The following is a 27557-nucleotide window of genomic DNA, read 5'->3' on the forward strand; positions in this document are numbered from 1 at the left end:
AAATATCCTAAGGACTAGAAGCAGGTATTAGAAGGCCGGCTCTGTTTCCTTCATTGTCATCCTGCCATCATGAACCTGATCAATTCTTTCTGCCAAAGACAGAGGCACCTCTTAGAGCTCTGACTCTAAGATAAACTCTGTTATCTTTTTTATAACCTGCACGAGTAACGTGTCCTGCTTTGACACATCCACCAGCCTTGTCCACGACAGGCAAATGCACTTCCAGCTATCATTAAGACCTGCACTCTGCAAACGCACCCCATTCCGTTTTCTGAAACTCAAATATAACACTAAGGTATCCCACATAATCCAATGACATCTCTGCAATTATATTCATGTGTTTACATTTTAGCCATCAACAATTACACAAACCCTGAAAATTTGTAACAGGGTCATACAGCATATAATATTTAAAAACATCAGTTAGATGAACCTTATTATTTAGTTATTAAAGAACCTTTTATATACCCCACGTAGTAAGCCATATACCACCCCCCCCCAAAAAAAACAAACCAAAAACCTACATTCAATTGTGAAGGAGATATTTTTGAAAAAACAATTTACCACAAGAATCTGTTTTGTCCCCACCAAAAATAATGTGCCTGAACTTTAAACAAAATTCACATTTTATTTAGGTTGAAATAAACTATACAAAATTGATTTTCTTCACCAAAAATAACAGTAATATTTTCTGTGTTATTCCTAGGTAAACCACAAAACACTTATTTCTGTAGGTTTTCCAGGTTTTGTTTAGAAATCAAGACGAGGCAGTAGATACAGTCATGGAAAAAGACAGAGGAAAACAGACAAATCAGTTGTCAGTATCCACGGCCTCTGATCCTGTCTTGACCATGAAACAGAGGTGTTCAACAAATACCTGCTAAAAAGCTTATGAAGATGTAGGCTCAACAAAGGAATGTAAACAGCAACAACCCAATGTGGACCGACAATGGCAGGCTAGCCCATTCAAACTCTAACTGTAACTTGTTCTTTTAAGTTCGTTTGATAAAGACAAAATCTACACTGAAATCCTTGCAAGCTCACATGTTTTCCATTCTCTCTCTCTCTCTAGCTGTCTGATAACTCCCTTAAATCTCCATTACAGATTTTTAACATACTTAACACTCCAGGTCACTCATGAGCTTCATTGTAACATTCTATAAAATATATTCCTTTCTCCCACACCTCTTCCAAATCTATTTCTTCTAAGAACTGATAACTCAATACCCGACAACTGGATCCAGTGATAATAAATGTTATGTCTAAAATGACTTAACTAAAACAATTCCAAAGTGCCATTAGCAGAGATCCCACAGAAATGTAATGTGGCACTTTCAACGCTATCTTCTGGAAGAACAGTTATGTCTCCAAAGCATAAGAGTTCAAACGGGGGCCATTTAAATAGGCAGATTATCAATGGCTAATGTACTCAATGGGAGGTCGACAGGTCAAGATATTCAGTGATTAAGTGGCCTACGTATACCTGACAGCTTTTCCGTAAGATGTTTTCAAATTTCTTACAGATTTTTCCAAATATCAAACATAAGAGAAAGCCTACTTTAAAAGTCTCCTAGGTATTTTCAATGGTTTCTGAGTTATCTGTAGGAAGCTCTGACTTAGTTGTATAGAGTTTGATATAGGTGTCCACCATTAAATCCAGATCATGTTTTATATCAAAATTTATGTTAAGCAAAGCCAAGTTACTTGACCTTTGGTCTGTCAAAGTGTTCCTCAGGTATGCTTTGAGACGCTTTCGCCCATTTTCATAGCGTTCATTCTCAACCTTCATCACAGGAAGAATGCATAGGACTTTCAGCAATGCATAAACATTAGGAAAAAACTTGATGTCTGGCAGATGCAGGGCTTCATAAATGGTGGATGGAAGCTCTATATCTTTCCCTCTGTGTTTCCACTTGATTCTCCAACAATGCAGCTCAGCTGAGAGTGTGTCCGGGTTGGGTAAGTCACTCCTGTACATGTCAGCATGGTGCTCCTCCGATGTATTAAATTTGAGCTGTCCCATGACAGAGGGCACCAGAGATAAACATTTAAGAGCTTTGAGGTGCTGTTCTGAGAATATATCTTTCAGTTCCTGAATAATGTGTTCCACTGTTGGGACACTTAGAGTTTCTTTATAGTAACTCTCGGAGGTTAGCTGAGATTCCAGGTTACCTTGCTGGGCTCTGCGGAACTTCCCAGGGAGCTTCATCTGAATATCAAGTTTAGTAGCCAAATTTGTAGCTTCTTCAAACCAAAATTCATGATAAACTTCGATATTTTCCATCACTTCATTCAGTGAATGCAGTACTGCAGTCAAGCTACTGGCTGCAAAGAAGACATCGGAGGTTTGCCCCTGGAGATTTTTCCCAAAGGCTCTTGTAAAAGATAGAACGTTTTTAAGAACAACAATGGTAACGACGAAATCAAAATCTGTTACCGCACTACAGAGTACAAATGCTCGGCCAGCTATATAGTTATTCCATCTAATGTTTGTGTCACTATTTATACCATCTAAACATAAAACAAGTGCTTGTAGGAGGTCCACTAAAATTTCGAAAGCATCGTGCCTACCTGTCCACTGAGAATGGCAAATTTCCTTGAGTTCTTTACCCTTTTCCTCATTGTTCTGAAAGAGGACAGAAATGACATTGTCAAGCTCTAAAAGCAGTTGTGGAGATCGATGGAAGAAAGAACAGACTTCCTCAATGGTTCCTAATGCAACAGATACTCCCACAACAGGCACGGATTTTGCCAACCACATATTTAAGGCACAGGAAGAGCAAAGTGTGTAGACAGCTTGGGGATATTTCTCTAAAAGCCTAGAAGCAACAACTTTCATTTTGGAAGAAAATCCACTGGACACAATGTAAGCCTGGCCACGACAATACTCCATGTTCAATCCCCACTTCTCAGTTATCGTGGTGTGAAATTTCACAGCCAAAATTTCTGCATCAGCTTCATAAGGCAAGAAGCCCACAAATTCCTCTCTCAGGTTATGAGACTCATCAACAAACCTCACCAGCACAGGCAAGTGCTCTTCTCCTGCTATGTCCACTACATCGTCAGTGATGATGGAAAAGAAGTGGGAGTCTCTCACTTCCCTGAGGGTTTCCTCCCGAATGCAGCTCTCACAGATCTCTAGCATCTGCTTCTGCTGTGTTTTCGAGCAGAACAATGTGTTAACTGCTGTTGTCTCAAAGCGCTTTCTCAGAACCTCTTCACCAGAATTTATCCGGCACTCCAGGAGTGCTTGAAAGTTATCCGGGGTAAAGAGACCCTCTGGGAGTCCATCAGTTTCATGCCCATCCAGAGGGATGTTTTGTTTTCCCATTAGAATTAAAATTTCAAATAAAGATTTTAAGTATTCTTTGTTTTCTTTCTCTTCAAGGGTTAGAGGTAAAATGTCTTCATCCTGTTCTTCACCCCCTTCTTCTGCACTGGGGTTCTGAGCATTGCTGTTGTTTATTTCTTTATGTTTTTGTTCCTGTTCAGAAGTTTCATCAACTGGAAAACAAAGAATCAATTTTATAAACAGGCTCATGAGGAATGATACAAACCAAAAAAATCATGTTTTTGATTGGTTAAATATTTAAATTCAGGAGCTCATCCATTCAACATTCACAACGTGCCTATTGGACCACAGACTAGGATACAGAGGTTAAAATAAGACACACTCTAGTGGAGACAAAAACTGTATACAGAGATTTTAATCCTACATGTAAATGTTACATATAAGAGAGGAACGATTTCTTACAAACTTAACAAGGCACGTCACATAAAACACGTCCAGACCAGTAACGGTCCGTGCCCTCAGGAAAAAGAGGAAGAGAACTAATATTTATTGAAGCACTGTGTTGGCATTTTATATGTATCACATTACTCCCCCTATAGGCAGGTGCTATCAATCCCGCTTGACAAATGAGGAAAGTAAATAATTGCCCAAGGTCACAGATGTAGTTAAAAGGATGAAGGTGAAATTCAAATCCAAACCTGTCTGGTTCCAAGGTCCATGCTAATGCAATTTCTATGAAATCATTAAGCTACACTTTAATATGGGAGATGAGAATTATGTAAGCCAACATAACATAAGGTATATTGACGCAATTTTTAGGGCAAATAATAGACTACTAGAAGTATTAGCCAAATCTCTTTGTACGTGGATTGAAAAACTGAGCCTCTGAGGTTAGTGTCCTGCCCATAGTCATACACACAACCTTGCAAGTCCTAGACCCTGTGGTCCCCTCTAGGTTCATTTTCTAATCATCATAGGATATTAGAAGCTCTAACAACAAAATGAGTATAATTCTCCAAATCAGGCACCCTGTTTCAAGCTACTCTACTTCTGCGCAGAATACATCTCCCTCCTTTGCCTGACTCCCTCAGGACTACTGTCAGAATTAAATGAACTAAGTAAAGCACCTAAAGACATAAACAGTTATGTTAATAAAAATAATATTAATAATAGCACAGTAGGAGGAGGAGACCGAGAAGGAGGAATAATAGTAGTAATAGACAAAAACAAAAACGACTAGCCCTCATCCTTTGGTGACACAGGTCAGGCATCAGCACCTGCAGAAAGGCTACTGTGACTCCTACTCTCTATTAGGCTAAGTGTCCTCAAAGCACTTTTCCTTAAACATTTATCAAGAACTTATGATGCACCACACATCGGGTGGACAAAGATTCTGCTCTTGTCCTTTACTGCTGCCTTTCCTTCCCTCCACGGGGACACTGTGTGCCTGCCACCCCACCACACATCAAGAGCACAGCTAGCAGGGAAGCGGCCAAGTACATGGCACAGTAGCACTCAATCAAGAAACTAAACTAAGACTTCTGTCTCACAGACAATTCCAGACCACAGGAAAATGCCTACCACACTCTTACATCACTCTCACGGTAGGTTTTGGACATAAAACATATTTATTTGTCCTTACCAGGTCAAGGCCTTTTTAAAAGGCATTCAGAAGTTCAGTCATTAACACTATCACTTACTTTTTTTCTGTTTCAGTGTCCTGATTTCATCTTCACTCTAAGTGACAAGAAAAAAGAAGAAAAAAAAAAAAACACCTTTAAGAAAACTGAACTCTAGCACATCACTGTAGATTCATAAGTAAAAAGCATACTGTGACTCAAATTTAATTCCTTCGAAAGCATAAATTCCTTACAATGAATACATTCTTCAAACATAGAAATGACAGAAAAACCAGAAAAATAATTTACTAATGATTCCAAGCTCATAATAAAATACTAGAGGAGACAGGGTGCCTGGGTGCTTCACTCCGTTAAGCATCCTACTCTTGATTTTGGCTCAAGTCATGCTCTCCGGGTTCGTGAGCCAGCTCCATGCTGAGAGCACGGATTCTCTCTCTCTCTGCCCTCCCCGCTTTCTCACTTTCTCAAAATAAATAAATAAACTTTATTTATTTAAGTTTTTTTAAAAACACTGAGGAGAAAGAATACATCGCTTAACTTACTTTATACTTAAATCAACTTAACTTTGGGTTACAAGTGTTTGAAAGCTAATAAAAGGCATGAAAGTACAGGATGGTGCTTGGCGTCAAATCCAAGGGGTCACAAATCATGTCCCCTCCAATTTGTTCCTGGGGGATGCCACGTAAGAGAGAGTTGCTGGATCCCAGAACCTAACACAAAAGCTGTGAGAATTCCCTGGGAAGCAGAAAGTAACACAGTACCAGTATGGAAGAGAAACGGATGCATACAGCATAGAGGGCCAAGTACATACAGGATTAAACTGAGGAAGAACTTTCCAGTTATGTCCTTTCTCTTCCTCTAACCCACTGCAATGCTTAAACCACAAACCACCCCATTACTATTCAGGAGCAGGCAAGGAGCACTACCAGTGACAGCTTGAGTTAGAAGGGTACCTGCTAGGCAGCATAGGAACATGATACTGATAACAAGAAACATCAGCAGGCTAGCCAATCTAGAACATTCCCTCCTTATCCCATGAGCTACAGTTACAAGGATGGCAAACCTATAAGAGTATGTCTGCATTAAGGTATTTGAGGTTCCCAAGGGGCAGAATACAGGGAAATGGTAGCTGGAGGATGGGAAGTGGCTGAGCTCCTCACTCCTGGTACGTAGGGCTAAGAAGAGAGCTGATGTGGAAAACTACAGTGGTGTGTCACCATTCATCTAGGAGATATCCCAGAAAAACAAATAAATAAATAGAGGGAAAGAAATGTATGAAGAAATAAAAACTGAGGATTTCTCAGAACTTAAAGGTGTCAGTCTGGATAACTAAAAAACCATCTAGACACAGGTTAGCAAAATTAAAAATGTCAAATATAAAGAAAAAATACTAAAGACTTTGAGGGAGAAAAGCAAATCATCTAAAAAGTAACAAGAATTAGGCTAGCATCAGACTTCAACAGAAATAACAAATGCAAAAACTAGAAAGAATCAGTATCACACAGACTACATATATACTCCATGAATTATTAACTTAATATTACAAAATAAAAGCTACAAAATGGTTTTAAAAAATAAACCCATGCCTGGAAACTAAAAACAAAAATAACCCTATGTTAAAGGAACAGGGGAATTTACAAAACACTCCTGACTAATCAACAAAAGCACTACATGTCTATAATTATGGGATACAGCTAAAACACACTTAGACATTTACAACTGTGAATACATACAAATATGAGCTAAACATTCAAGAAGTCAGAAAAAGACCCAAAAAATAAATCTCTCAAATCAAGATGAAACCAAATAAATCACAATATAACAATCATTGATAATACTAACTGATTTCCTTACAAACAATATTAAAATAATTTTAGGATCAGGGATGCCTGGGTGGTTCAGTCAGTTAGGCGTCCGACTTTGATTCAGGTCATGATCTTACGGTTCATGGGTTCGAGCCCATGTCTGGCTCTGTGCTGACAGTTCAGAACCTGGAGGCTGCTTCGGATTCCGTGTCTCCCCCTGCCCCTCCCCTGCTAGTTCTCTCTCCCTCCCTCCGTCATTCTCTCTAAAAAACAAACATTAAAAAAAATTTTTTTTAATAATCTTAGGGTCAGAAAAACACAAGCGCTCCAAAATCCTATATGCAGTTCTTAAAAACAAATGAAATACAAGAGAAAACCAATAAATGAATCAAAATTGCAAACAAAATATTCCCTCACCCACCCCAAGCACTCTGATGGTTTTATGGTTTAACTTTCATGAGCAGAGAGTATATACCTTATACAAGTTTTTCCAGAAAATCTGAGAGAAAAGGAAAACTATCCAACTAATTTTATAAGGCTAATAGAACCCTGACATCATTAAGTGGATAAGAGGAGTACAATGAAAGAAAATTACAGGACAACACTTATAAATGCAAAATCCTAAATAAAATATCAACCAACTAAATCAAACAAATGAAGAGAGATAATGCAATCAGTTAGGGTTCATCACAGGAATGCAAAGATGGGTTCAACACCAGAAATCCATCAGCTATTCACTACATTAAAAAAACCTGAATTTTTCTACTCAATAGATGCAGTTAAAGCTTTTGGTAAGTTCAACAAGTTATAATAAAAATTCGGAATATGAGGACTAAAAGGGAATGAAAGGAATTTCCTTAACTTGATAAAAACAGTATCAGGGGCACCTGGGTGGCTCAGTCAGTTGAGTGTCAGACTCTTGATTTTGGCTGAGGTCATTATCCCAGTGTCATGGGATTGAGCCCTGTATTAGGTTCCATGTTGAGCAAAGAGACTGCTTAAGACTCTCTCTGCCCTTCTCCTCACTAACACACACTGTCTCAAATAAAAGAAACCCAAAAAACCCTCTTTAACAGTATCAGCAACAAACATCACACTTAATGCAACAAGGCAAGCATATCATCTGTGACATTACTGGGACTGTTCAACACAGCACTTCTCAGGATCCTGACTAAACAGTAACACAAGCAACAGAAAAAATTAAAATTATGAGGATTAGAGGAGGCAAATTAGTCCTTATTTGGAGATGATAAAATCAACTTCATAGAAAACTCCAAAGACTAGTAGGAATTAACCAAAATTAGTTCTTCAAAATTGCTGGAAACAATCTCAACCAGAATACATAACCTATACCAACAAAAGCCATAATGTATTTAGGAAGTAATTTAAGGAATGTACACATTGTTCTCTTTTAAAAAACTGCAGCAAAAACCCTAAAGTTTTTTCAAATTTTTGACTTTCTGCACTCCTTAAAGTATGTTAATAGTGTATTCAAAGAACTAGTATTTAGTCTGGTCAATGGCTGCTGTTACCTGAAAGCTATTTTTTTCTGTTTATGGGTGGGACCAATTAATATTTTAAGATGTTAATCCAAAGCATTTGTGTTGAAAATCCCAATGCAATTTCTAGAAGAACTGGACGAAAGAATTCTCAAATTCATATGGCGGAATAAAGGTCCACAAGTAGCTAAGACAATTTTGAAAAAGAAGAGTTAAGAAACCACTGTATTTGCAAGTAAGATAAATTATAAAGCCATGCTAATAAAAGCAGTACATATGTGGTACTGTTGTGAACAGTGGTACATATGTGAACAAACACATTTTCCAATAAACAGAACAGAGCTCCCAGAAACACTGTGCATATATGGAAACTTGGTATATGACAGGGGTGGCACCTTAAAACCAGTGAAGGAAAGGACAGATTAACAGACCATATTGAGAAAACTGATTCTCTATAAGGAGAAAAATAAAATTAGATCTCTACTGAACACCATACATACAAAGCCCAAATGGATCAAAGATCTAAATATGAAAGGTAAACAAGGAAAAAAAGAGGAAAATGAGATAAATGTTGTCTTAAAAAAGCACACAGTAGGTAGACTAAAATGACAAATATTAAATACATTAACATGGATACCAAAAGGAGGGGGAGAAAATAGGAATGGTAATAGTGGAAGGAAGAGAAAAAATAATAAACAAAATAAGGGTCTTGCTGGTGGCAATGATGGCAGAAAGTCATGGACTGAAGAGCCTTGATTAATTTAATTTTGTTCACCTAATATCAACAAAAAGTGGTAGGTTTCAATTATTAGAACTAAAGGGTATCAACGGAACATGAAAACATGCATAAATGATGCCATAAACAGAGATTTAAAAGCTTTTTCTGACACTGTCAGTACTTAATAGTGACGGAACCATTATCTCTAGGTAAAAGTATCCATGTCTTAACTTTCATACTTTCCCTTTCTTTATCCCTTTGTCCTGAATTCTGGAAATATCCCTCAGTTCCACTTTCCTCACAACAAAAGAAAAGGTAGTGTTTTGTTTTGTTCCCAGGAAGGGAATGTGCTAGTGGCCTATAATTAACAGCACACTTTGGCCCAAGTCAATGAGTATCAACTGGCTAAATTTGAGAACAATTTTCCAATTTAAACACTAATCATCTTACATCCATCCTTCTTCAATAATAACCACAGCATTTATTTCCCATGTTACCTTCGGAAATAGAGAGTAACTTGGGTTCAATTTTAAGATGAATGCATCTATATTTGATTTCACAGTATTATGGGGGGTGGGAAAGCCAAAAGCACATTTGACATACCAATTCTTTTATTCGTTTTCTGTGTCTACTATGTGGATTGTTCAAATGACTGGTAAGATCAAATATTGTTGGTATTGCATTATCTCGAAGAACTGTCCTATAAGGACTCTGAAAAAGAAAAATGTGTTAATTCAGAGACAGTCCTTAAGAATGTATTACACATAAAGAAAATGCTATGTTAATGACTTCCCCAGTACTCCTTCAACTCCAGCTCTAAAGTGTAGAGACTTGCAGAATGATGATGTCCGTCCAGATCAGGTATTATTTCTAACTTTTTGTTTTTGCCCTTCTGGCAATCTTACTATTTTAAATTAAGGAACGAAGTTCATGGTAAGCATAAAAAATAAGATATATTTGCATTTTGCATATATATTTCTAATTCATCCTCCCAGCTACTTCACTGTTTAGCTCTTCCATGAGCCCACCAAATCTACAGCAGGCACAAGAGTTTCTCAATCTATCCCTTTCTATGTTCTTAATTCTTCCCTACTTTCCCCGTGGTTCTATCCACTTTTCACTACTATTACTGAGAAGTATCAAGGTACGATGGACTGGTGGGACCCAGGAGACCTAGGAACTAGTCCAAATTCTACCAGTTACTCACTGTGAGATCCTAGCCAAATACTTTCCCTTTCTGGGCCTCAGTTGCCTCTTCTGAATAAATTTCTAGTGTTGAACTAGACCATATTTCCCAAATTGAAATTATTCACATACTAATGATAACACTTGCATACCACCATCTGCACTCTCACATAATCCACTGACTTTTTAAGTCAGCATTGTCTTCAGCAATAAAAACTATAAAATAATGATTTTCATGAGCTATATTTTTCACACATATTGTGAAATTCCTAAAATAAAAACTGATTCATGTGCCACTTGAATTCATTTATACCATGATATATATAATCATATTTCTGCAAACACTAAACTAGGTATTTCTAAATTTCTAATTCTAATGTTCTTATCACTGAAGGATGACCATTCTCTATCCTAATTCCCGCTAACCTAATCCAACCTGGCTAGACGCTAGATGCATACTTAGATGTTGACAGTCTTCAGCAGCCAACCCAGAGGTCGGGTAGGGACAAGAATTTTATTAACAGGAAGAGTAATAGATAAATAACTGCATATGTTCACCCCAGCTAGTCAAAGAAACAATGTCTTTTAATTTCTTCACAGATGTGCACTGATAAAGACAAAATACTCTTCTTTTTAAAAAGCTTTCTTGGGCGCACCCGAGTGGCTCAGTCAGTTAAGCGTCCGACTCTTGATTTCGACTCAGGTCATGATCTCACAGTTCATGAGTTTGAGCCCTGGGTCAAGCTCTGTGCGGACAGTGCAGAGCCTGCTTGGGATTCTCTTTCTCCCTGCCTTTCCCCCCAAGCCCCTCACCTCTCTCTCTCAAAATAAATAAACTTTAAGAAAAATAAAAGAAATAAAAAGCTTTCTTGGGAGCAGCAATTATTTCAAAGCTGATTATTAAAGCATGTTCAAAGTATATGCCAAACAAAAATAACAACTCCTATCTATATTTTTTCATCCAGCGAAGGAAGATTAGGATGATATGAAGAAAAAATATATAACTAAAGGGAACACACTATCTCAAGTTTTATCTAAAGAGTTGTTAAACACATTCGGGAAGTATTTCTATTCAGATTCATTTTCTAGATCACCCCCATGCCTCATAAAAAACAAAAAGAAAATCTATTTCTCAATGCCACTCAGCTTCTAGTGCTGGGCCAATTATCCTGAGTCTACTAGGAAGTCTGAATCAGAGATTGGTCAGTGACACAATCACCGAAGGGAGCAAAAACTATACTATACCCCAAACATCTCATCTTTCCCACTTAGCAAACATGTCACAACAGACACAAACATATACAGTCCACTCTTGATATCTTACCAATTATTAAATAAGGAGGGATAAAACATTCCTAATGAATTTCTTAAATTCACATCAATTTGCTACAAACCAAATTACAGACCGAAAAACAGAACATGAATTAAAAACATGTTACTTTTTAGAAATATTTATTTATAAGTATGCATTCCAAAAAGAGCTATTTTCAATTTATGTGCAGGATAGTTTTAACTCAGTATCAAGATTTAATCTTCAACTGCTGAATTAAGGTTTGAGCATAAAGCAGTGACCTTACTCTAGCATCAAGGATAGTATCTGGCTTCAGTGGAACTAGCCATGAATGTTTACTGATGAGACCTTCAATGCCAAACTAATGAAGTCAAAACTCTCAAACATTTAGATACAGATATCATGTGTAGAGAGAACATTTTCTCGCATTTGCATTAATTTATTCAAGATTTAAGAATCTTGTGGAAATTTAAAAAGCAAAAATAGCTCATCTTTCTGTCCTATGCTCTGACTAAACAAGAATATGAGTGAACTACAATTTTACATGTCTCACAACAATCTTATTGGAATTATGTAATTAAGAGACCATATTTATTATTAAATAAAAATGCATTATGGCTTGTGTATTTAAAATAATAATTTGGGATATTTTTACTTAATGTCAAGAACATAAAAGTAGTTTGCCTTTTAAACATACAAAATCCCCTATTTTGGTTGATCATTATTACCCTCTTAACAAAACAAGGCAAAAATATCCCTCAAATATTTGTGATTAAACTGTTGAACCGGAATTGGCTCACCTCCCAATGACTTCACAAGTATCTGCTTCAATTAATTTTGAGAAATAAAATAACCCAATCATTCTTTAGTTTTCTGATGCCTCTGCAAAATGTATCTGAAAAAAATATCAAAATAAATTGCTGCATAACAATATATAGTGTATCTTCAAATCAAGTTTATGTCTATCCCAATATCTGAGATAATACATTAGTTACACCTAGGTAAGAAGATATTTAACAAAACTGTCTCCCTAGTTTAAGTGTTTCAAATCTGCTTCATTTCAATCAAATCTGCCCTGTTTAAGTCATAGCAATAACAGAATCACAGAGGGTTAAAAATCTTAGATTTCAGAAATTATCTGGTTTAATCTTCTTATTAGAATTCGGGACCCAGAAGGGAAAGTGACCTGGCCAAATTCACATAGTTAACAGAAGTAAGCTTGAGCGATCCAGGTTTGATACGAAATTGCAAATTATTGAAAGAAATTATTTTTCACATTAATTATACAATTTTCTTCTTGTTGTAACTTGCACATAAAAATTAAGGGTTGGTTCTACCAGTACATACAAAAACATGAAAACAAAGAGCTCCATTTCTTGATAAAGATTTCACTCATAAAAAAAACTCTGGAGAATCTGCTCCAAATAAAAACACAAACTTCACCTTAAACAAACACTTTTATAATCATCTAAAATTTTCTTTAAAAAATTAAAAATAAAAAAATGAAATTTTCTGAAGGCTGCATAAGAAATGTAAAAAGGGCAACCTCTGTTGAGTAGTAATGGGGCATCAGAAACAGAGGGGTTAAAAAAATACCAGGCTTTTAAGAACAAATTAGATACTATTCAGCTCCAAATTTGTCTTCATCTTTAAAAAAAAAAAAAAAAAAAAGTGGCGGGATATAAGAATACACTCCAACATTAACAGATACAGATTTACACTGCCAACCAGATACTGAGTGAATGAGAGAGAGAGAAAACAAAAAAACCCCAAGCCCTTCTATTACTTACAGTTCTGCAGATCATAGAGGTCTCAAAGTGTTTGGCACATAATCGATAATGTTTATTTAGCTGATCAGGTGTTTTATCTTCTAAGTCTGCTCTCCTGCAATTCTCCACCCACTTCTGGCACCTATAAATAAAACCAAAATAAAACCAATTATGAAATATGAGCTCACCATTTAAATTTCAGTATTCGGGGCACCTGGGTGGGTCAGTTGGTTGAGCGTCCAACTTCAGCTCAGGTCATGATCTCGTGATTCGTGGGTTCGAGCCCCAAGTCAGGCTCTGTGCTGACAGCTCAGAGCCTGGAGCCTGCTGAGGATTCTGTGTCTCCCTCTCTCTCTTCCTCTCCCCTGCTCATGCTCTGTCTCTCTGTCTCTCTCAAAAATAAACATGAAAAAAAAAATCTTTTTTAAATAAATAAATAAATTTTAGTATTCAGTTATAAGACAAATAAATATTATGGACAATGGATTCCTGCTCCCTTCTACCTGCAGAACATGATGTAATTTGGAGAAGATGACTGAAAACAAAATGAGAGCTGGAAGAAACCTTAGAAATCATTTAATACATTCAATTATAGACAAGATTAAGAAATAACTTGCTCAGAGTCATGTACAAAATCAGCAGCAAAACTAGAACTTAAACCTGAGTCTTTCAATTCTCAGCACATCCTAGCACCAGAGAGGAATCAATTATCAGTAGTTCAAGCAAAAGTTGCACAACCATGAAGTCAACAGCCTAACACACTCCCTCGGGACTTCAACTTAAATAAGGTTATGAAACAACAATGCCATTGCAAAAAATTAGTAAATAGATGTTTTATAAATAATTACAGTTTCTTACAGAAGCATGACGCCTGTGTTAATTTGCCTTATTATGAGCATAATTTATTATCTACAATATGTACAGACTGTAAGATATGTAGATTGTAAGCTCCAGGACTACAGGGATTGTTCCTACACAATCTAGCACACAGAAGGTGTTGAAGATAATGAACAGACCAAGTCCATGCCCTCTTGCTACCTACATATCTGCAGAAAAACAAAAACAACAATGATGCATATTAAGCACTTGCTATGAGCCAGACACTGTTCTATGTCCTTTCCAAAAGGGGTACATTATCCCCCTTATGCAGATGAAGAAATGAAGGCACAGAAATATGAAGTAATTTCCTAAAGGTTACAACTAGATCTTTCTTTCCTTTATTTCTCAAGTTTCTAGGAATAAAAATTCTGTCACAAAGAGTCACAAATCTGAAAACACATTCATTTTATAATCACATCATAGTATATTATGTCTTAACATTACAGTTCACACCTACACACATACACACACACACACACACACACACACACACACACACTGACACTTAATTCCCTCCACTCTGAATATGTAAAACCATGGTGAAATGTTGATTATCTAACTGAAACTAAAACCACACCTAAATAGTATAGCTTCTCATTCAACCAAGTATTATTGCACAGCAATGATGCCTAAGATGTCCATATTTTAATATTTTGCACAGTTGTGCAATATGATTTCATAAACTTTCATCTTTCAACATCCAAATACTTAGTATAAAAACTGTCTTACTATAAAATAATTTGCCATACTGTTACAGCTGTTTTTTAATTCTTACATCTCTGAAGATCTTCGATACAGAATACTACTGTCTGTATGATCTCTGAACTAAGTTGAGACAGCTTTCCTATACCACAAGCACTCAGATTCAATCAAGAATAGATTGGGCAGAAAGCCCGATTAACTACATCTTGTCTTCCACATCAAATACCAAGAAGTAAATCTAGTATATGTGCTGCCGAAGTGAACACACCAAGAAGTAAATCTAGTGAAAGATGTGTAAGACCTGTAACAAAAAAAAAAAAAATTTAAGTTTATTTATTTTGAGAGAGAGAGAGTGGGCACGAGTGGGAGGGGAGAGGCAGGAGAGAGAGAGAGAAAGAAGGGGAGGGGAAGGGAGGGGAGGGGAGGGGAGGGGAGGGGAGGGAAGGGAAGAGGGAATCCCAAGCAGGCTCTAAGCTGTCAGAGCAGAGCCCAATGCAGAGCTTGAACTCACGAACCATGAGATCATGACCTGAGCCAAAACCAAAAGTGGGACGCTTAGCTGACTGAGCCACCTAGATGCCCCTAACTGAAAAGACTTTTTAAATAACTTAAATAAATGATAAATTCATGGATTAGTACACTGAATTCTAAATATATCAATCTTCCTTAAATTGATTTACTGATTCAATACAATCAAAATCCCAACAAGTTCTTTTGTGCATGTCTCTTTGAATGTCTGTGTGTGTGTGTGTGTGTGTGTGTGTGTGAGAGAGAGAGAGAGAGAGAGAGAGAGAGAAATGGCAATTCTAAAACTTTTTATACAGAAATTCAAAGGACTAAGAATAGTTAAGATAACTGTGAGAAAAAAAGTTGAAAGACTTACACTATCAGATATTAAGATTTATTATAAAGCTTAGTAAGACAGTGTGGTATTGGGACAAGGATAAAACAATGAAACAAAATGGGAGAGCTACGGACACTTAAGACTAAGGTAGCACTGCATAGCAGCAAAGACAAAATTTTTTTGTTTTGTTTTGTTTTTACAACAAATAGCATTGAGTCAGGGCACCTGAGTGTCTCAGTTGGTTAAGTGTCCAACTCTTGATTTCAGCTGAGATCATGATCTCACAGTTTGTGAGATCCAGCCCCACATCAAGCTTCATGCTGACAATGTGGAGCCTGCTTGGGATTCTCTCTCTCTCTCTTTCTCAAAATAAACTTTAAAAAAATATTTAATAGTGCTGAGTAAATTCAATAGCCATATGAAAAAAATTAATCTGACCCCTACTTCTGTATCATATACACAAAAATAAATACCAAATAGACTGTAGATCTAACTATGGAAGTAAAACAATAAGCTGCTAAAAGATAACATAGGAGACTAGCTCCATTACCTTGGCCAAGACAAAGATAATTTAAAGAAGGCAACAGAAAGCACAAACTCTAAACCAAAAGATGAATTAATTTGGCTACTTTATTATTTTTTTAAATATTTATTTATTTATTTTTGAGAGAGAGAGCGAGCATAAGCAAGGGAGGGGCAAAGAGAGGGAGACATAGAATCTGAGGCAGGCTCCAAGCTGTCAGCACAGAGCCCAATGAGGGGCCCAAACTCATGAACAGTGAGATCATGACCTGAGCCAGAGTCAGACACTTAACCGACTGAGCCACCTAGGCCTCCCTAATTTGTCTACTTTAAAGTTAATAACTTTTTTTCATTAAAAGAAGCCATCTAAGAGCAAAATGGCAACCTACAAAATGGAAGAAGGTATCTGTGATACGTATACCCAACAATAGACTCATATCCAAACTATATCTTTACAACTCCTACAAATAAATTTGACAACCCAATATAAAAATGGGCAAGAAACTTGGAAAAGTAACTTACAATAAAAAGGCTATCCAGATCGGGGTGCCTGGGTGGCTCAAATGCTTAAGTGACTGACTCTGGATTTCAGCTCAGATTGTGATCTCACAGTTCATGGGTTCAAGCCCTGTATCAGGCTCTGAGCTGACAGCATGATGCCTGCTTCGGATTCTGTCTCCCTCTCTCTCTGCCCCTCCCTCGCCCCCCCAAATAAACAAACATTAAAAAAAGCTGGTTACCCAGATGGCCAATACACACGAAAAAAATGTTCATGGAAAAAAAAGGGCTCAATCTCATCAGGGAAATACTAATAAAAACCATTAACGAAATATTACTACATACCTGCAAAAATAACTACAATGCAAAAGAGATAATACCAAAGATTGATAAGAAAGTGAAAAAACTGCCTGTCAACAGTAAAGAGCATAAACTGTAGTATACTATTGTATACAGAATACTATTCAGCAATGAAAATGAATGAACTAGCTAGATCGCACAAACATAATGCTGAGCAAAATAAGCCAGGAGTACATGCCATGATTCCTTTTATATAAAGTCCAAGAATAGACAAAACTTGAGGTGCCTGGCTGGCTCAGTTGGAAGAGCATGTGACTCTTGTGAGTTCAAGCCCCATGTTGGGTATAGAGACTACATACATACATAAGAAAGAAATCAGATGCCATTTAATAAAAAAAAAAAAAAAAAAAAAAAAAAAGAACAGGCAAAACTCACCTATGGTGATTATGCAGGAAAAAACTTAATATAGCAGGCCCAAGACTGCTATCTTCATAAAGACCTGCTTGTAAGGATGGCCTTTTGGCTTGTGCCTGGAAATCTGGCTAACAAGCAGTTCCCTACACTGACATAAAACTTTCCCTAACTGATAAGGTGGCTCATTGTGCTTAGACTGTGCAAACAATATGATTCATACTGAACATCTGCCTTCCTTCTGGGAGTCTAGAATTTTAGTATATGCTAGGCAGAGTGTGTCTATGTGACCGGATCCCAATAAAAACTTTAGGCACTGGATCTCCAATGGGTTTCTCTGGGTAGAAACATGTTCTATATCTCAAACATTACCTGGGTATTCATTTTATAAAAATTCATCAAATTCCGGGGCACCTGGGTGGCTCAGTCGGTTAAACTACCGACTTGATTTCGACTCAGGTCATGATCTCATGGTTCGTCAGTTTGAGCCCCGCATCAGGGCTGCACTGTTAGTGCAGAACCTGCTTGGGATCCTCTGTCTCCCTATCTCAAAAATAAATAAACATTTAAAAAAATTCATCACGTTCCAGTCTACTAATTTTGCACTTTCTATATATGTCATATATCAATAAAAGATTCCTTCACTCTGTCCCTTATTCTTAGTAACCAACTAACCTAAGTGTGTCAAGTCAGACAATGACTCTGACTAGGGAGAGTGGGATAATGACTTAGCCTCAGAGGAGAGAGAATTTGGGATATTAGTTTTATATATACATATACATATATATATATCTATATATATATACATGTATATAGTTACATATAGATATATATAGATATATAGTTATATATATATAGTTTTATATATATACAGATATATATACATATATATAAATCTGGGTGAAAGTTTCATGGACACGTCACTCTGAAAATCCAACAAGCCACACACTTATGATTTGGTGATCATCTGTGTACATGTGTTTTACACCAATGAAGTTATTAAAGTTTTTGTGACAATTTTTTTTTACATATATACATGTATGTACATGCATATGTTTGTGTATACACACAAATGTACACACACACACACTCTAATATGCTTTTAGGCACATATATAATTATCTCTCAAATTTACCACTGTCTCCCCTTCCCTAGATCTCCCTGTCACTGTTCATGCACTCCAGACTCCATAGCCTTTTCCCTTAGCAGGTGAAGTGACTCTCCAAATCCATCTAACTTCCAAACTGGTCTTTTACCTTTCTCTACCTAACACCTTCTCCATGCTGAGAGTAAATGTTTTAAAGTTTTGGGGTTTGATTTTTTTTTTTTTTTAAGTTTATTTTGAGAGACAGCATGAGTGGGGGAGGGGCTGAGAGAGAGAGAATCCCAAGCAGGCTCCACACTGTCAGCAAAAAGCCAGATGTGGGGTATGAATTCACAAATGGTGAGATCATGACCTGAGCTGAAATCAAGAGTCAGACATTTGGGGGCGCCTGGGTGGCTCAATCAGTTAAGCGTCTGACTTCGGCTCAGGGCATGATTTCATGGTTCATGGGTTCAAGCCCTGCATTGGGCTCTGGCTAGACAGCTCAGAGCCTGGAGCCTGCTTCGGATTCTGTCTCTCTCCCCACTCTCTCTGCCCCTCCCCTGCTTGCACTCTGTCTCTCTCTCTCAAAAACAAATAATAAACATTAAAAAAAAAAAAAAAAAGAGAGAGAGACACTTAACCAACTAAGCCCCGGGCAACCGTGCTGAGTAAACGTTTTAAAGAGCCAATTTCAGAATGTCTTTCCTGCTTAAGATCCTTTAGTGGCTTCTCATGACTCTTAGGATAAAGAAACAATTCCTTACCTGTCATAAGACCCTGAACAATTTGGACCTTGTCTACCTTTCAATCTTATCGAACCACTCTTCTACTCTCTGCCTCTTTACATGCCTTACTTCAGTTCCATGAATGCACTGTGATTACTTCTATCCTAGGGTTGTTCCCCATGCTGTTTATTCACCCTAGTATCTTCTTGTCTTTTTTCACTTCCCTGGCTAAGGAAAGCCTATGCAAAGATCAGCCTTCAGATCTTATCTTAAAGATCATTTCTTGAAGGAAACTCTTCTGATTCAGGTATGTATACATATGTGTATGAGTATGTACACACATACAAACAGGGAAGACTCCTCTTCCTCTCTGTATATGGTCTCTCAACATCCTGTATTTAACCTACTATATTACCATGAGCATAAACACGCCTTAGTATATCCCATCTAAATAATTCTTAACTTGGATCCTCTACATAGCAAAACTAGAGCCCATTTTCACTGTATCTCACATTCTTTCCTCAATCAATTCCAAGAGGCTTCTGCTTTATCCCTTTTCCATTGAAACTGCTCAAGATTATGAATGACTTCCACCCTGCCAAATCCAATGGTCACTTTCTATCTTCATCTTAATCACCTTTTCAGTACTATTCAGCCTTTTTGTTTTTTTTATTTTCCCTTTGATAGTTCTCTACTAATGCAGCATTTCCAAAAACATATTTCAAGGAACACTAGTCAACTGTTTCATTAAAATTTAAAAAGTTTTGGGGTACCTGGGTGCCTTAGTCGGTTGAGTGACCAACACTTGGTTTCAGCTCAGGTCATGATCTTGTGGTTCTTAAGTTTAAGCCACGCACTGGGCTCTACTCCACAGTGCCTGCTTGGAATTCTCTCTCTCTCTCCCCCTCCCCCACTCATGCTATCTCTTAAAATAAACTAAGAAAGAAAGAAAGAAAGAAAGAAAGAAAGAAAGAAAGAAAGAAAGAAAGAAAGAAGGAAGAAAGGAGAAAAAAAGAAAGAGAACTGCATTTTCCAAAACAAACAAAAAACATTTAGCCAAAAGAATGGCATTGTTTTCCATCTCTGCAAATCTTCTTAATGTCTATCTTAATCTGTTGTCACATGTGGTTTTGGCTGAAGTATACGAAGAAACTCTGGCCCCACACTGCTGTGCAGTTAAAAAAGGTAATTAAAATGTTCCTCCCTTACCCATATTACTGTGAATGTTCTTTGATACTACACCAAAACTCCCCAAGTGGTGGTTTCTTAAAGCTGAGTTGCAATGTGGAATCTGAAACCAGACCAATGAGCTTTCTCACTCTATTACATTGAAATCCATCTTGGTGTATCTTACACTTTGACTAGAGCTTTTACCTGTGCATGTCTTTGTAAAATCACAAATTGGTCAATTTGGAAAATACCAGTTCAGCGAGTTATGCAAACGACCACTATACAATTTATTTTAAAAGTCACATTTATCAATGTCACCACTCATCTCATTAGAGAAGCTTTAGAGTTGTCAAGCTCAAAGTGGTGCCTATAAATTCTCCAAAATTCTCATTTCTGCTTGAATTTCAATTGTTTCCCTTGAAGTGGCAGGCTTATCTCACTCACTTCCAAGAAAGGGCCTACAAACATTGGCATTTATATAATCATACTTAGAAAACACAACATACAACCTACTGAGCAATGACGTTACTATGTTATGTAGCCCCTCAGAAACCCCACTGCACACTCCTGAAAGAATGAGCAAGAAAAAGGCAAATAACATCAGTGTCATTATGAAATAGTTGTTTACTTTGTGGCACTCCTTCATGAGTGCCCCAAAAAACCACTCTTCTACATTTTACAAGGCAGAGTATATCAACTCTCAATTAACTTTGATTAAATTGCCATAAAAACCTTGGAAGACCTTGCCACCTCAGGGGTGAGTTAGAGCTAATTGCCTGAGAAGCAAAAAGAGGGCTTCAATTGCTCAGCTCACCGTAACAGAAGCGTTTCATTAGCTCTCCTTGTACCTTCACCTAGTCTGGGGATGAGCCCCACTATGAGCTGCCCCCAGGCTCCTGCCAAGCCTTGGCATTAGTCAAGCCATCGTGGGGCAATCCAGATTTAGGCAGTTTAAAAAATTTTTAACTTTAGGGGAGCCTGGGTGGCTCAGTTGATTAAGCGTCCGATTTCAGGTCAGGTCCTGATCTCGTGATTCATGGGTTCTAGCCCCGTGTCGGGGTCTGTGCTGACGCCAGAGCCTGGAGACTGCTTTGGACTCTGTGTCTCTCTCTCTGTCCCCCCTCTGCTCACGCTCTGTCTCTCTCTCAAAATAAATAAACATTAAAAAAAAAAAGTTTTTGATATGGCACAAAAACAGACACTCAGATCAATGGAACAGAATAGAGAACCCAGAAATGGACCCACAAACGTATGGCCAACTAATCTTTAACAAAGCAGGAAAGAATATCCAATGGAATAAAGACAGTCTCTTCAGCAAGTGGTGCTGGGAAAACTGGACAGCAACATGCAGAGGAATGAGCCTGGACCACTTTCTTACACCATACACAAAAATAAACTCAAAATGGATGAAAGACCTAAATATAAGACAGGAAGCCATCAAAATCCTTGAGGAGAAAGCAGGCAAAAACCTCTTTGCTCTTGGCCACAGCAACTTCTTACTCAACACGTCTCTGGAGGCAAGGGAAACAAAAGCAAAAATGAACTACTGGGACCTCATCAAAATAAAAATCTTCTGCACAGTGAAGGAAACAATCAGCAAAACTAAAAGGCAACCGAAGGAATGGGAGAAGATACTTGCAAACGACATATCAGATAAAGGGCTAGTATCCAAAGTCTATAAAGAACTTATCTAACTCAACACCCAAAAAAACAAATAATCCAGTGAAGAAATGGGCACAAGACATGAATAGACACTTCTCCAAAGAAGACATCCAGATGGCCAACCGACACATGAAAAAATGCTCCACATCATTCATCATCAGGGAAATATAAATCGAAACCACAATGAGATACCACCTCACACCTGTCAGAATGGCTAACATTACCAACTCAGGCAACAACAGATGTTGGCGAGGATGCAGAGAAAGAGGATCTCTTTTGCTGCTGGTGGGAATGCAAACTAGTGCAGCCATTCTGGAAAACAGTATGAAGGTTCCTCAAAAAATTAAAAATTGAACTACCTTACGACCCAGCAATTGCACTACCAGGTATTTATCCAAGGGATACAGGTTTGCTCTTTCGAAGGGGCACATGCACCCCCATGTTTATAGCAGCACTATCAACAATAGCCAAAGTATGGAAAGAGTCCAAATGTCCAACGATGGATGAATGGATAAAGAAGAAATGATACACACACACACACACACACACACACACACACACACACACACACAATGGAGTATTACTCGGCAATCAAAAAGAATGAAATCTTACCATTTGCAACTACATGGATGGAACCAGGGGGTATTATGTTAAATGAAATTAGAGAAAGGCAAATATCATATGACTTCACTCATGTGAGGACTTTTAAGACACAACAGATGAACATAAGGGAATGGAAGCAAAACTAATATAAAAACAGGGAGGGGGACAAAACATAAGAGATTCTTAAATATGGAGAACAAAGAGAGGGTTACTGAAGAGTTGTGGGAGGGGGGATGGGCTAACTGGGTAAGGGGCATTAAGGAATCTACTCCTGAAATCACTGTTGCACTATATGCTAACTAATATGGATGTAAATTTAAAAAAATAAAATAACTTTTTGATAAATAAAATTTTAACTTTAATTTTAAATAATTTATGCTCTCCGTACCACCTGCCCAAGGTGAGTTGATTCAATTATTTTATAGTTAAAAAAAATGCATAAGTAATGTGGATAAAAGGTACAGTATAGGAAATATAGTCAATGGTATTAGAACAGCACTGCAGGGTGACAGACGGTAGCTACAGCTGTGGGACCACAGTGTAATGTACAGACTTGTTGAATCACTAGGTTGTACACCTGAAACTAATGTTCAACACTGTGTCAACTATTAAAAAAAAACTAAAATAAAAAAATAAAAAGCACATTAATGCCACTTTTTCTAAACCAATAAAAGGTACTATATTTTGAAATTCCACATTGTGCCCTTTATTAACTACACTTTTGAATTTTAAATTACTTCAAATAGCTGTTTATAAGAGTGTCCATGGAATTTATAAATATAACAAATGGGAAATGGGCACCTGGCTGGCTCAGTCAGTGGAGCATGTGACTCGATCTCAGGGTTTTGAGTTTGACCCCCATGTTGGGTGTAGAGACTACTTAAAATAAAATCTTTTAAAAATAATAATAAAATAAAAAATAACAAAGTAACAAAAATAACAAATGGGAAATGTACTATTTAATAGCATTAAATATATTTATCTTTATTGTTAGTTAACAATATTAACTTTTCAAGAATAGGTTAGCAATGTCACCTTTTATCAACCTTCTCTGACTCATTTACAGGAAAAAAACTAATTATAAATAACCCTAAAAATACTGTTAGTAATTTAATACACACCTCTGAAAACTACTTCTTTATTATAATTAACTCTGGGCACAGTAAAAAAGAAACTGTCAAATACAGAAGAATTTGAAATCCTTAGTATGGGAAGACTTGGTTTAGATAAAAAGTTAGGATCTTGATGACATTATGTCCACTAAAATAAGCCAGATATAGAGAACAATTATATGATTCCATTTCCATGAAGTACACAGAACACACAAAGACTGAAAATGGGATGAATGGGGGGGTGGGGAAGGGAGAGGAAAGGAGTTATTGCTTAACAGTTGAAGTTTTTGCTTGGAGTAATGGAGAAAGCTTTGGAAATAGATAGTAATTGCACAACACTGTGAATGTAATTAATGTCACTGAATTATACACTTAAAATGGCAAATTTTATGTTATGTATTTTACCAAATGTTTAAAAATTAATAACGTAATATATACTGAATATATAACATGCATTAAAATATAATGTATATTAAGAGTGCATTTAATATACATTTTAAATGGGTGGTATATGCATTATTATTATCTCAATAAAAATGTTAAAAGAGTTAAGAAAAGTTCATAATTTGGTCTTGAAATATTTAAAGGGCTCTGACACGGAAAAGGGCACAGAGTTACTCAGTGTGACCCTGGGAATAAAACCAGGATCTCCAAAGCATAAATTATAGGGAGGCATGTTTCCACTCAATACAAGGAAGAAACAAGAGCCAAAGCTTTACAAAATCTATTTAAAAAAATTTTTTTAACATTTTATTTATTTTTGAGAGAGAGAGAGAGAGAGAGTGAGTGTGGGAGGGAGACAGAGAGAGAGAGAGAGAGAGAGAGAGAGAGAGAGAGAGACAGAAACCGAAGCAGGCTCCAGGCTCTGAGCTGTCAGCACAGAGCCCAACGCGGGGCTCAAACTTAAAAACTGAGATCTTGACCTGAGCCGAAGTCAGATGCTTAACCGACTGAGTCACCCAGGGGCCCCTTACAACATCTTAAATGTCCCTTCACAAAGCAGGAGGTGTTTCAACAAAGACCCCCCGTCAGGCACGCACAGGGCCCCTAAAGGGTCCATAAATACCTTGATAGTGGAATGCAAAATTGTGTCTCTTTTCTCCAGTAGTCTTTACCTTAGATTCTCAAAGGCGACCAAAGGCACTAGATCTAAAAACTTCTAAATTTGAGACTGTACACCCCTATACTCCCAAGGAGTGTAATGAAAAGAGCATTCTCTATAGTATATGGATACAAAAGATCTATGGTTCAGAATCAACTAGTGGCGCCCTCATTATGCAAATTAAATAAACTCTCAGGAATGCCCTTGGGCTACAATTTGGGTAAAAGGAAGATAATGCTTAATGGGGTAAGGCACAGTCAGATTCGGATGCTCCTCTTCTCTGCTCCCATAAAACCCAACAGCTATTCCTCACTCTTTTGAGCTAGTTTTCCTCACCTGCCTGAACTTTAAATACCAGGAATGCCCCAAGGCTCAATCCTCAGACCTACTCCTTTACTAACCCCATAGCATGGCTTTAAATACCCTCTATAAACTCAGAACAACCCATATTTACAATCTCTAGTCTGAAAGTCTCTAAATTCTAGACTATCTTTTTATGGTTTTAGCTCTAAAATATTTAGGTTCCTGATCTAAATATGGGCCATTCTGAGTTCGTTTCTGGATACAATATGAAGAAAAACATCTATTCCTGCACATCAATCAAGCTTCTCAAACTTCACATGGCCCAAACCAACTTTTAATATACCTCCTCCAAAGCTGCTCCTCCCAGTCTTCCACAGCTCAGTAAATGCTCAGGTTAAAAAAAGGAGTCATTCTTCCCCTTTTCTCTTACAACCTCCATCTAAACCATTTAACAAATCCTGTTGGCTTCACCTTCAAAATGTATCTCAAATACAACAGCTTACCACCTTCTCCTCTACTAACCTGGATTACTGCAATTGCCTTTAGCTGCTCTTCCTGCTCTCGCCTTTGCTTCCCTACAACCTATTTAACAAGTAGCCAGCCATCCTGTTTCAAGTAGTCTCTCTGCTCTAAACCCTTGGATGACTTCCTGTCTCAGAATAAATGCCATAGTGCTTTACATGGCCTACAATTGCCTACACAATTTGCCCCCACTATACAAATGCATACAGTTTTCTGGTCTCATTTTTTCCCTTCTCCCTCCTTCCTTAAACCAGCTCTACTGTCCATGTACTTCTGGCTGTACCTGTAACATGCATGCCCTGACTTCGCATTTACCGTTTCCACAGACTAGAAAGCTCTTCCCCTAGGTATCTGCATGGTTGGCCTGCTCACCTACTTTGCTCAAATTCTCCTTCTTAGTGAGACCTTCTTTGACCACCCTATTTAAAATAGCAATTGTGTCTCCCCTGCTACTCATTTCTCACCCCCCCCACATTTGCCTTTTCTCCATAGTATTTATCACCATATAACATACTGTATTTACATATTTATTTGTCTATTTTCCTGCTAGAATGTAAACTTCATGAGAGCAGGGGCTTTGATTTGTTCACCTGTATACTCCCAATGCTCAGAGGAATGCCTAGCACACAGGAGGCCTTCAATAAATATTTGTGGAATAAATAGGGTGCTATATTATAATCGCCTTCTTCCGTATGTCTCCTTAACAGACTGTGAGCTTCCTGCAGGCAGCAACACTGTCTCATTCACATCTGAATTTCCAGCACCTAACACTAGTGCTCGGCACATAGTAAGTACTGGTTTGAAATGAACGAATGAACAAGAAGAGGCCAGAGAAAATTCTTCCGACTATCACAGTCCCTACTCTATCACTCTTTAAACGGACGCCAGAGCGTGTGGGTTAACTCAAGGAAGAGGTTTCAATACCAATTCCCACGCCTGTGGGCGTATCCCCCCACTCTACCCTCCGTTATCCCCATTATTAACCAAGTGAGACAATGAGTAACGGTCAGAGCCAGAATTTGAACCGTGAACAAGCCCGATGGAGGAAGTAACTGTGACTTGACGAGATCAAAGAAGGTGACCGGACTCTAAAAAGAAACACTGTCCCGGGGGTGGTGGCAAGAAGAAGGAAGGGCCCTGGGGTGACCACAACCGCAGAATCCAAGTCCCTCTTTTGACAGGTGAGGAAACTAAAGCCTAGAGAGGAAAGCGACCTGCCCGAGGTCACCCAGCAAGCTAACCAGGGCGAGAACCCGGCTCATCCCGCCCGCGCGCCGCCCCAGTTGCCTCTGGGTTCGGGTGGTGCCCTCGGCGCCGAGCCCCCGCTGGCGCACGTGCTCCGAGGTCCCCGGGCGCTCGCCGGCCGGCTGCTCCAGGCCCGTTCCCCACCTGGGACCGAGGCTGGGGTCGACGACCCGTGGCCCACTCCCCACGCAGCCCCGGAGCCGGCGGTTGGCAGTGCGCACCGCAGAGGTGGGCCCGGGCTGCCGGCTCGGCGCCCGCCGCTTACCTGGCCGGATCCCGCGGGAACCTGAAGAAGGCCAGGTCCGACTGCGTGCTCTTCCTCGTACAGTTGGGGGCAGCGCAGAAGTTCGGCATCGTCGCCCACCCGCCGGCCGGCCCAGCCCTCCCCTCCCCGCCTCCTCAGGGCAGCCCGCCCGCCCGTCGGGGCCGGGGAGGGGAGCCAGGCCGGCCGGCCGGCTCGGCAAGGCCGGCGCGCCGGGGGGAGGGGCGGCGGGCGAGAAGCCGCGAGGGGCAGGAGGGGCGCCGCGGTCCGAGGCCGGGCTGGGGACGCGGCTCCACAGTGCTGTGAGCGGCCGGGAGGATTTACCGCCGCCACCGCCGCTGCCGCTGGTGCACCTCCCGCCCGCCCGGGACGCTGCCGCCTCCTTCCCACAATGCACCCTGGCGCCCGG

The 27557-nt window shown here is 38.6% G+C and overlaps 1 protein-coding gene across 2 annotated transcripts; it reads right to left on the reverse strand.

Annotated features, from left to right (window-relative positions):
- Positions 1-608: 608 nt before the first annotated feature.
- THAP12 (THAP domain containing 12) lies at positions 609-27533 on the reverse strand. Of its 2 annotated transcripts, XM_086678367.1 has the most exons (5): positions 27152-27529; positions 13221-13341; positions 9558-9665; positions 4993-5029; positions 609-3504 (listed from the first exon to the last, which is right to left on the reverse strand). In XM_086678367.1, exons 1-5 carry the CDS (start codon positions 27238-27240, stop codon positions 1571-1573), a joined length of 2289 nt encoding a protein of 762 aa, XP_086534493.1. In that variant the 5' UTR covers positions 27241-27529; the 3' UTR covers positions 609-1570. The 2 variants fall into 2 exon arrangements, with proteins under 2 accessions (XP_086534493.1, XP_086534494.1); XM_086678368.1 differs by lacking the exon at positions 9558-9665 and having other exon boundaries at positions 27152-27533.
- Between the last annotated feature and the right edge of the window lie 24 nt (positions 27534-27557).

This window comes from Puma concolor, chromosome D1 (assembly GCF_028749965.1).
Source record: "Puma concolor isolate L17-30 chromosome D1, mPumCon1.1.hap2, whole genome shotgun sequence".
NCBI lineage: Eukaryota > Metazoa > Chordata > Mammalia > Carnivora > Felidae > Puma > Puma concolor.

Coding starts and splice junctions, on each gene's coding strand:
- THAP12 (XM_086678367.1), bottom strand. CDS start 27,240: ATGCCGAACTTCTGCGCTGCCCCCAACTGTACGAGGAAGAGCACGCAG. Junction 9,666..13,220: donor CCTCTATGATCTGCAGAACT/GTAAGTAATAGA, acceptor TTTCTTTTTCAG/AGTCCTTATAGGACAGTTCT. Junction 5,030..9,557: donor GAAAACGAATAAAAGAATTG/GTATGTCAAATG, acceptor CTTGTCACTTAG/AGTGAAGATGAAATCAGGAC.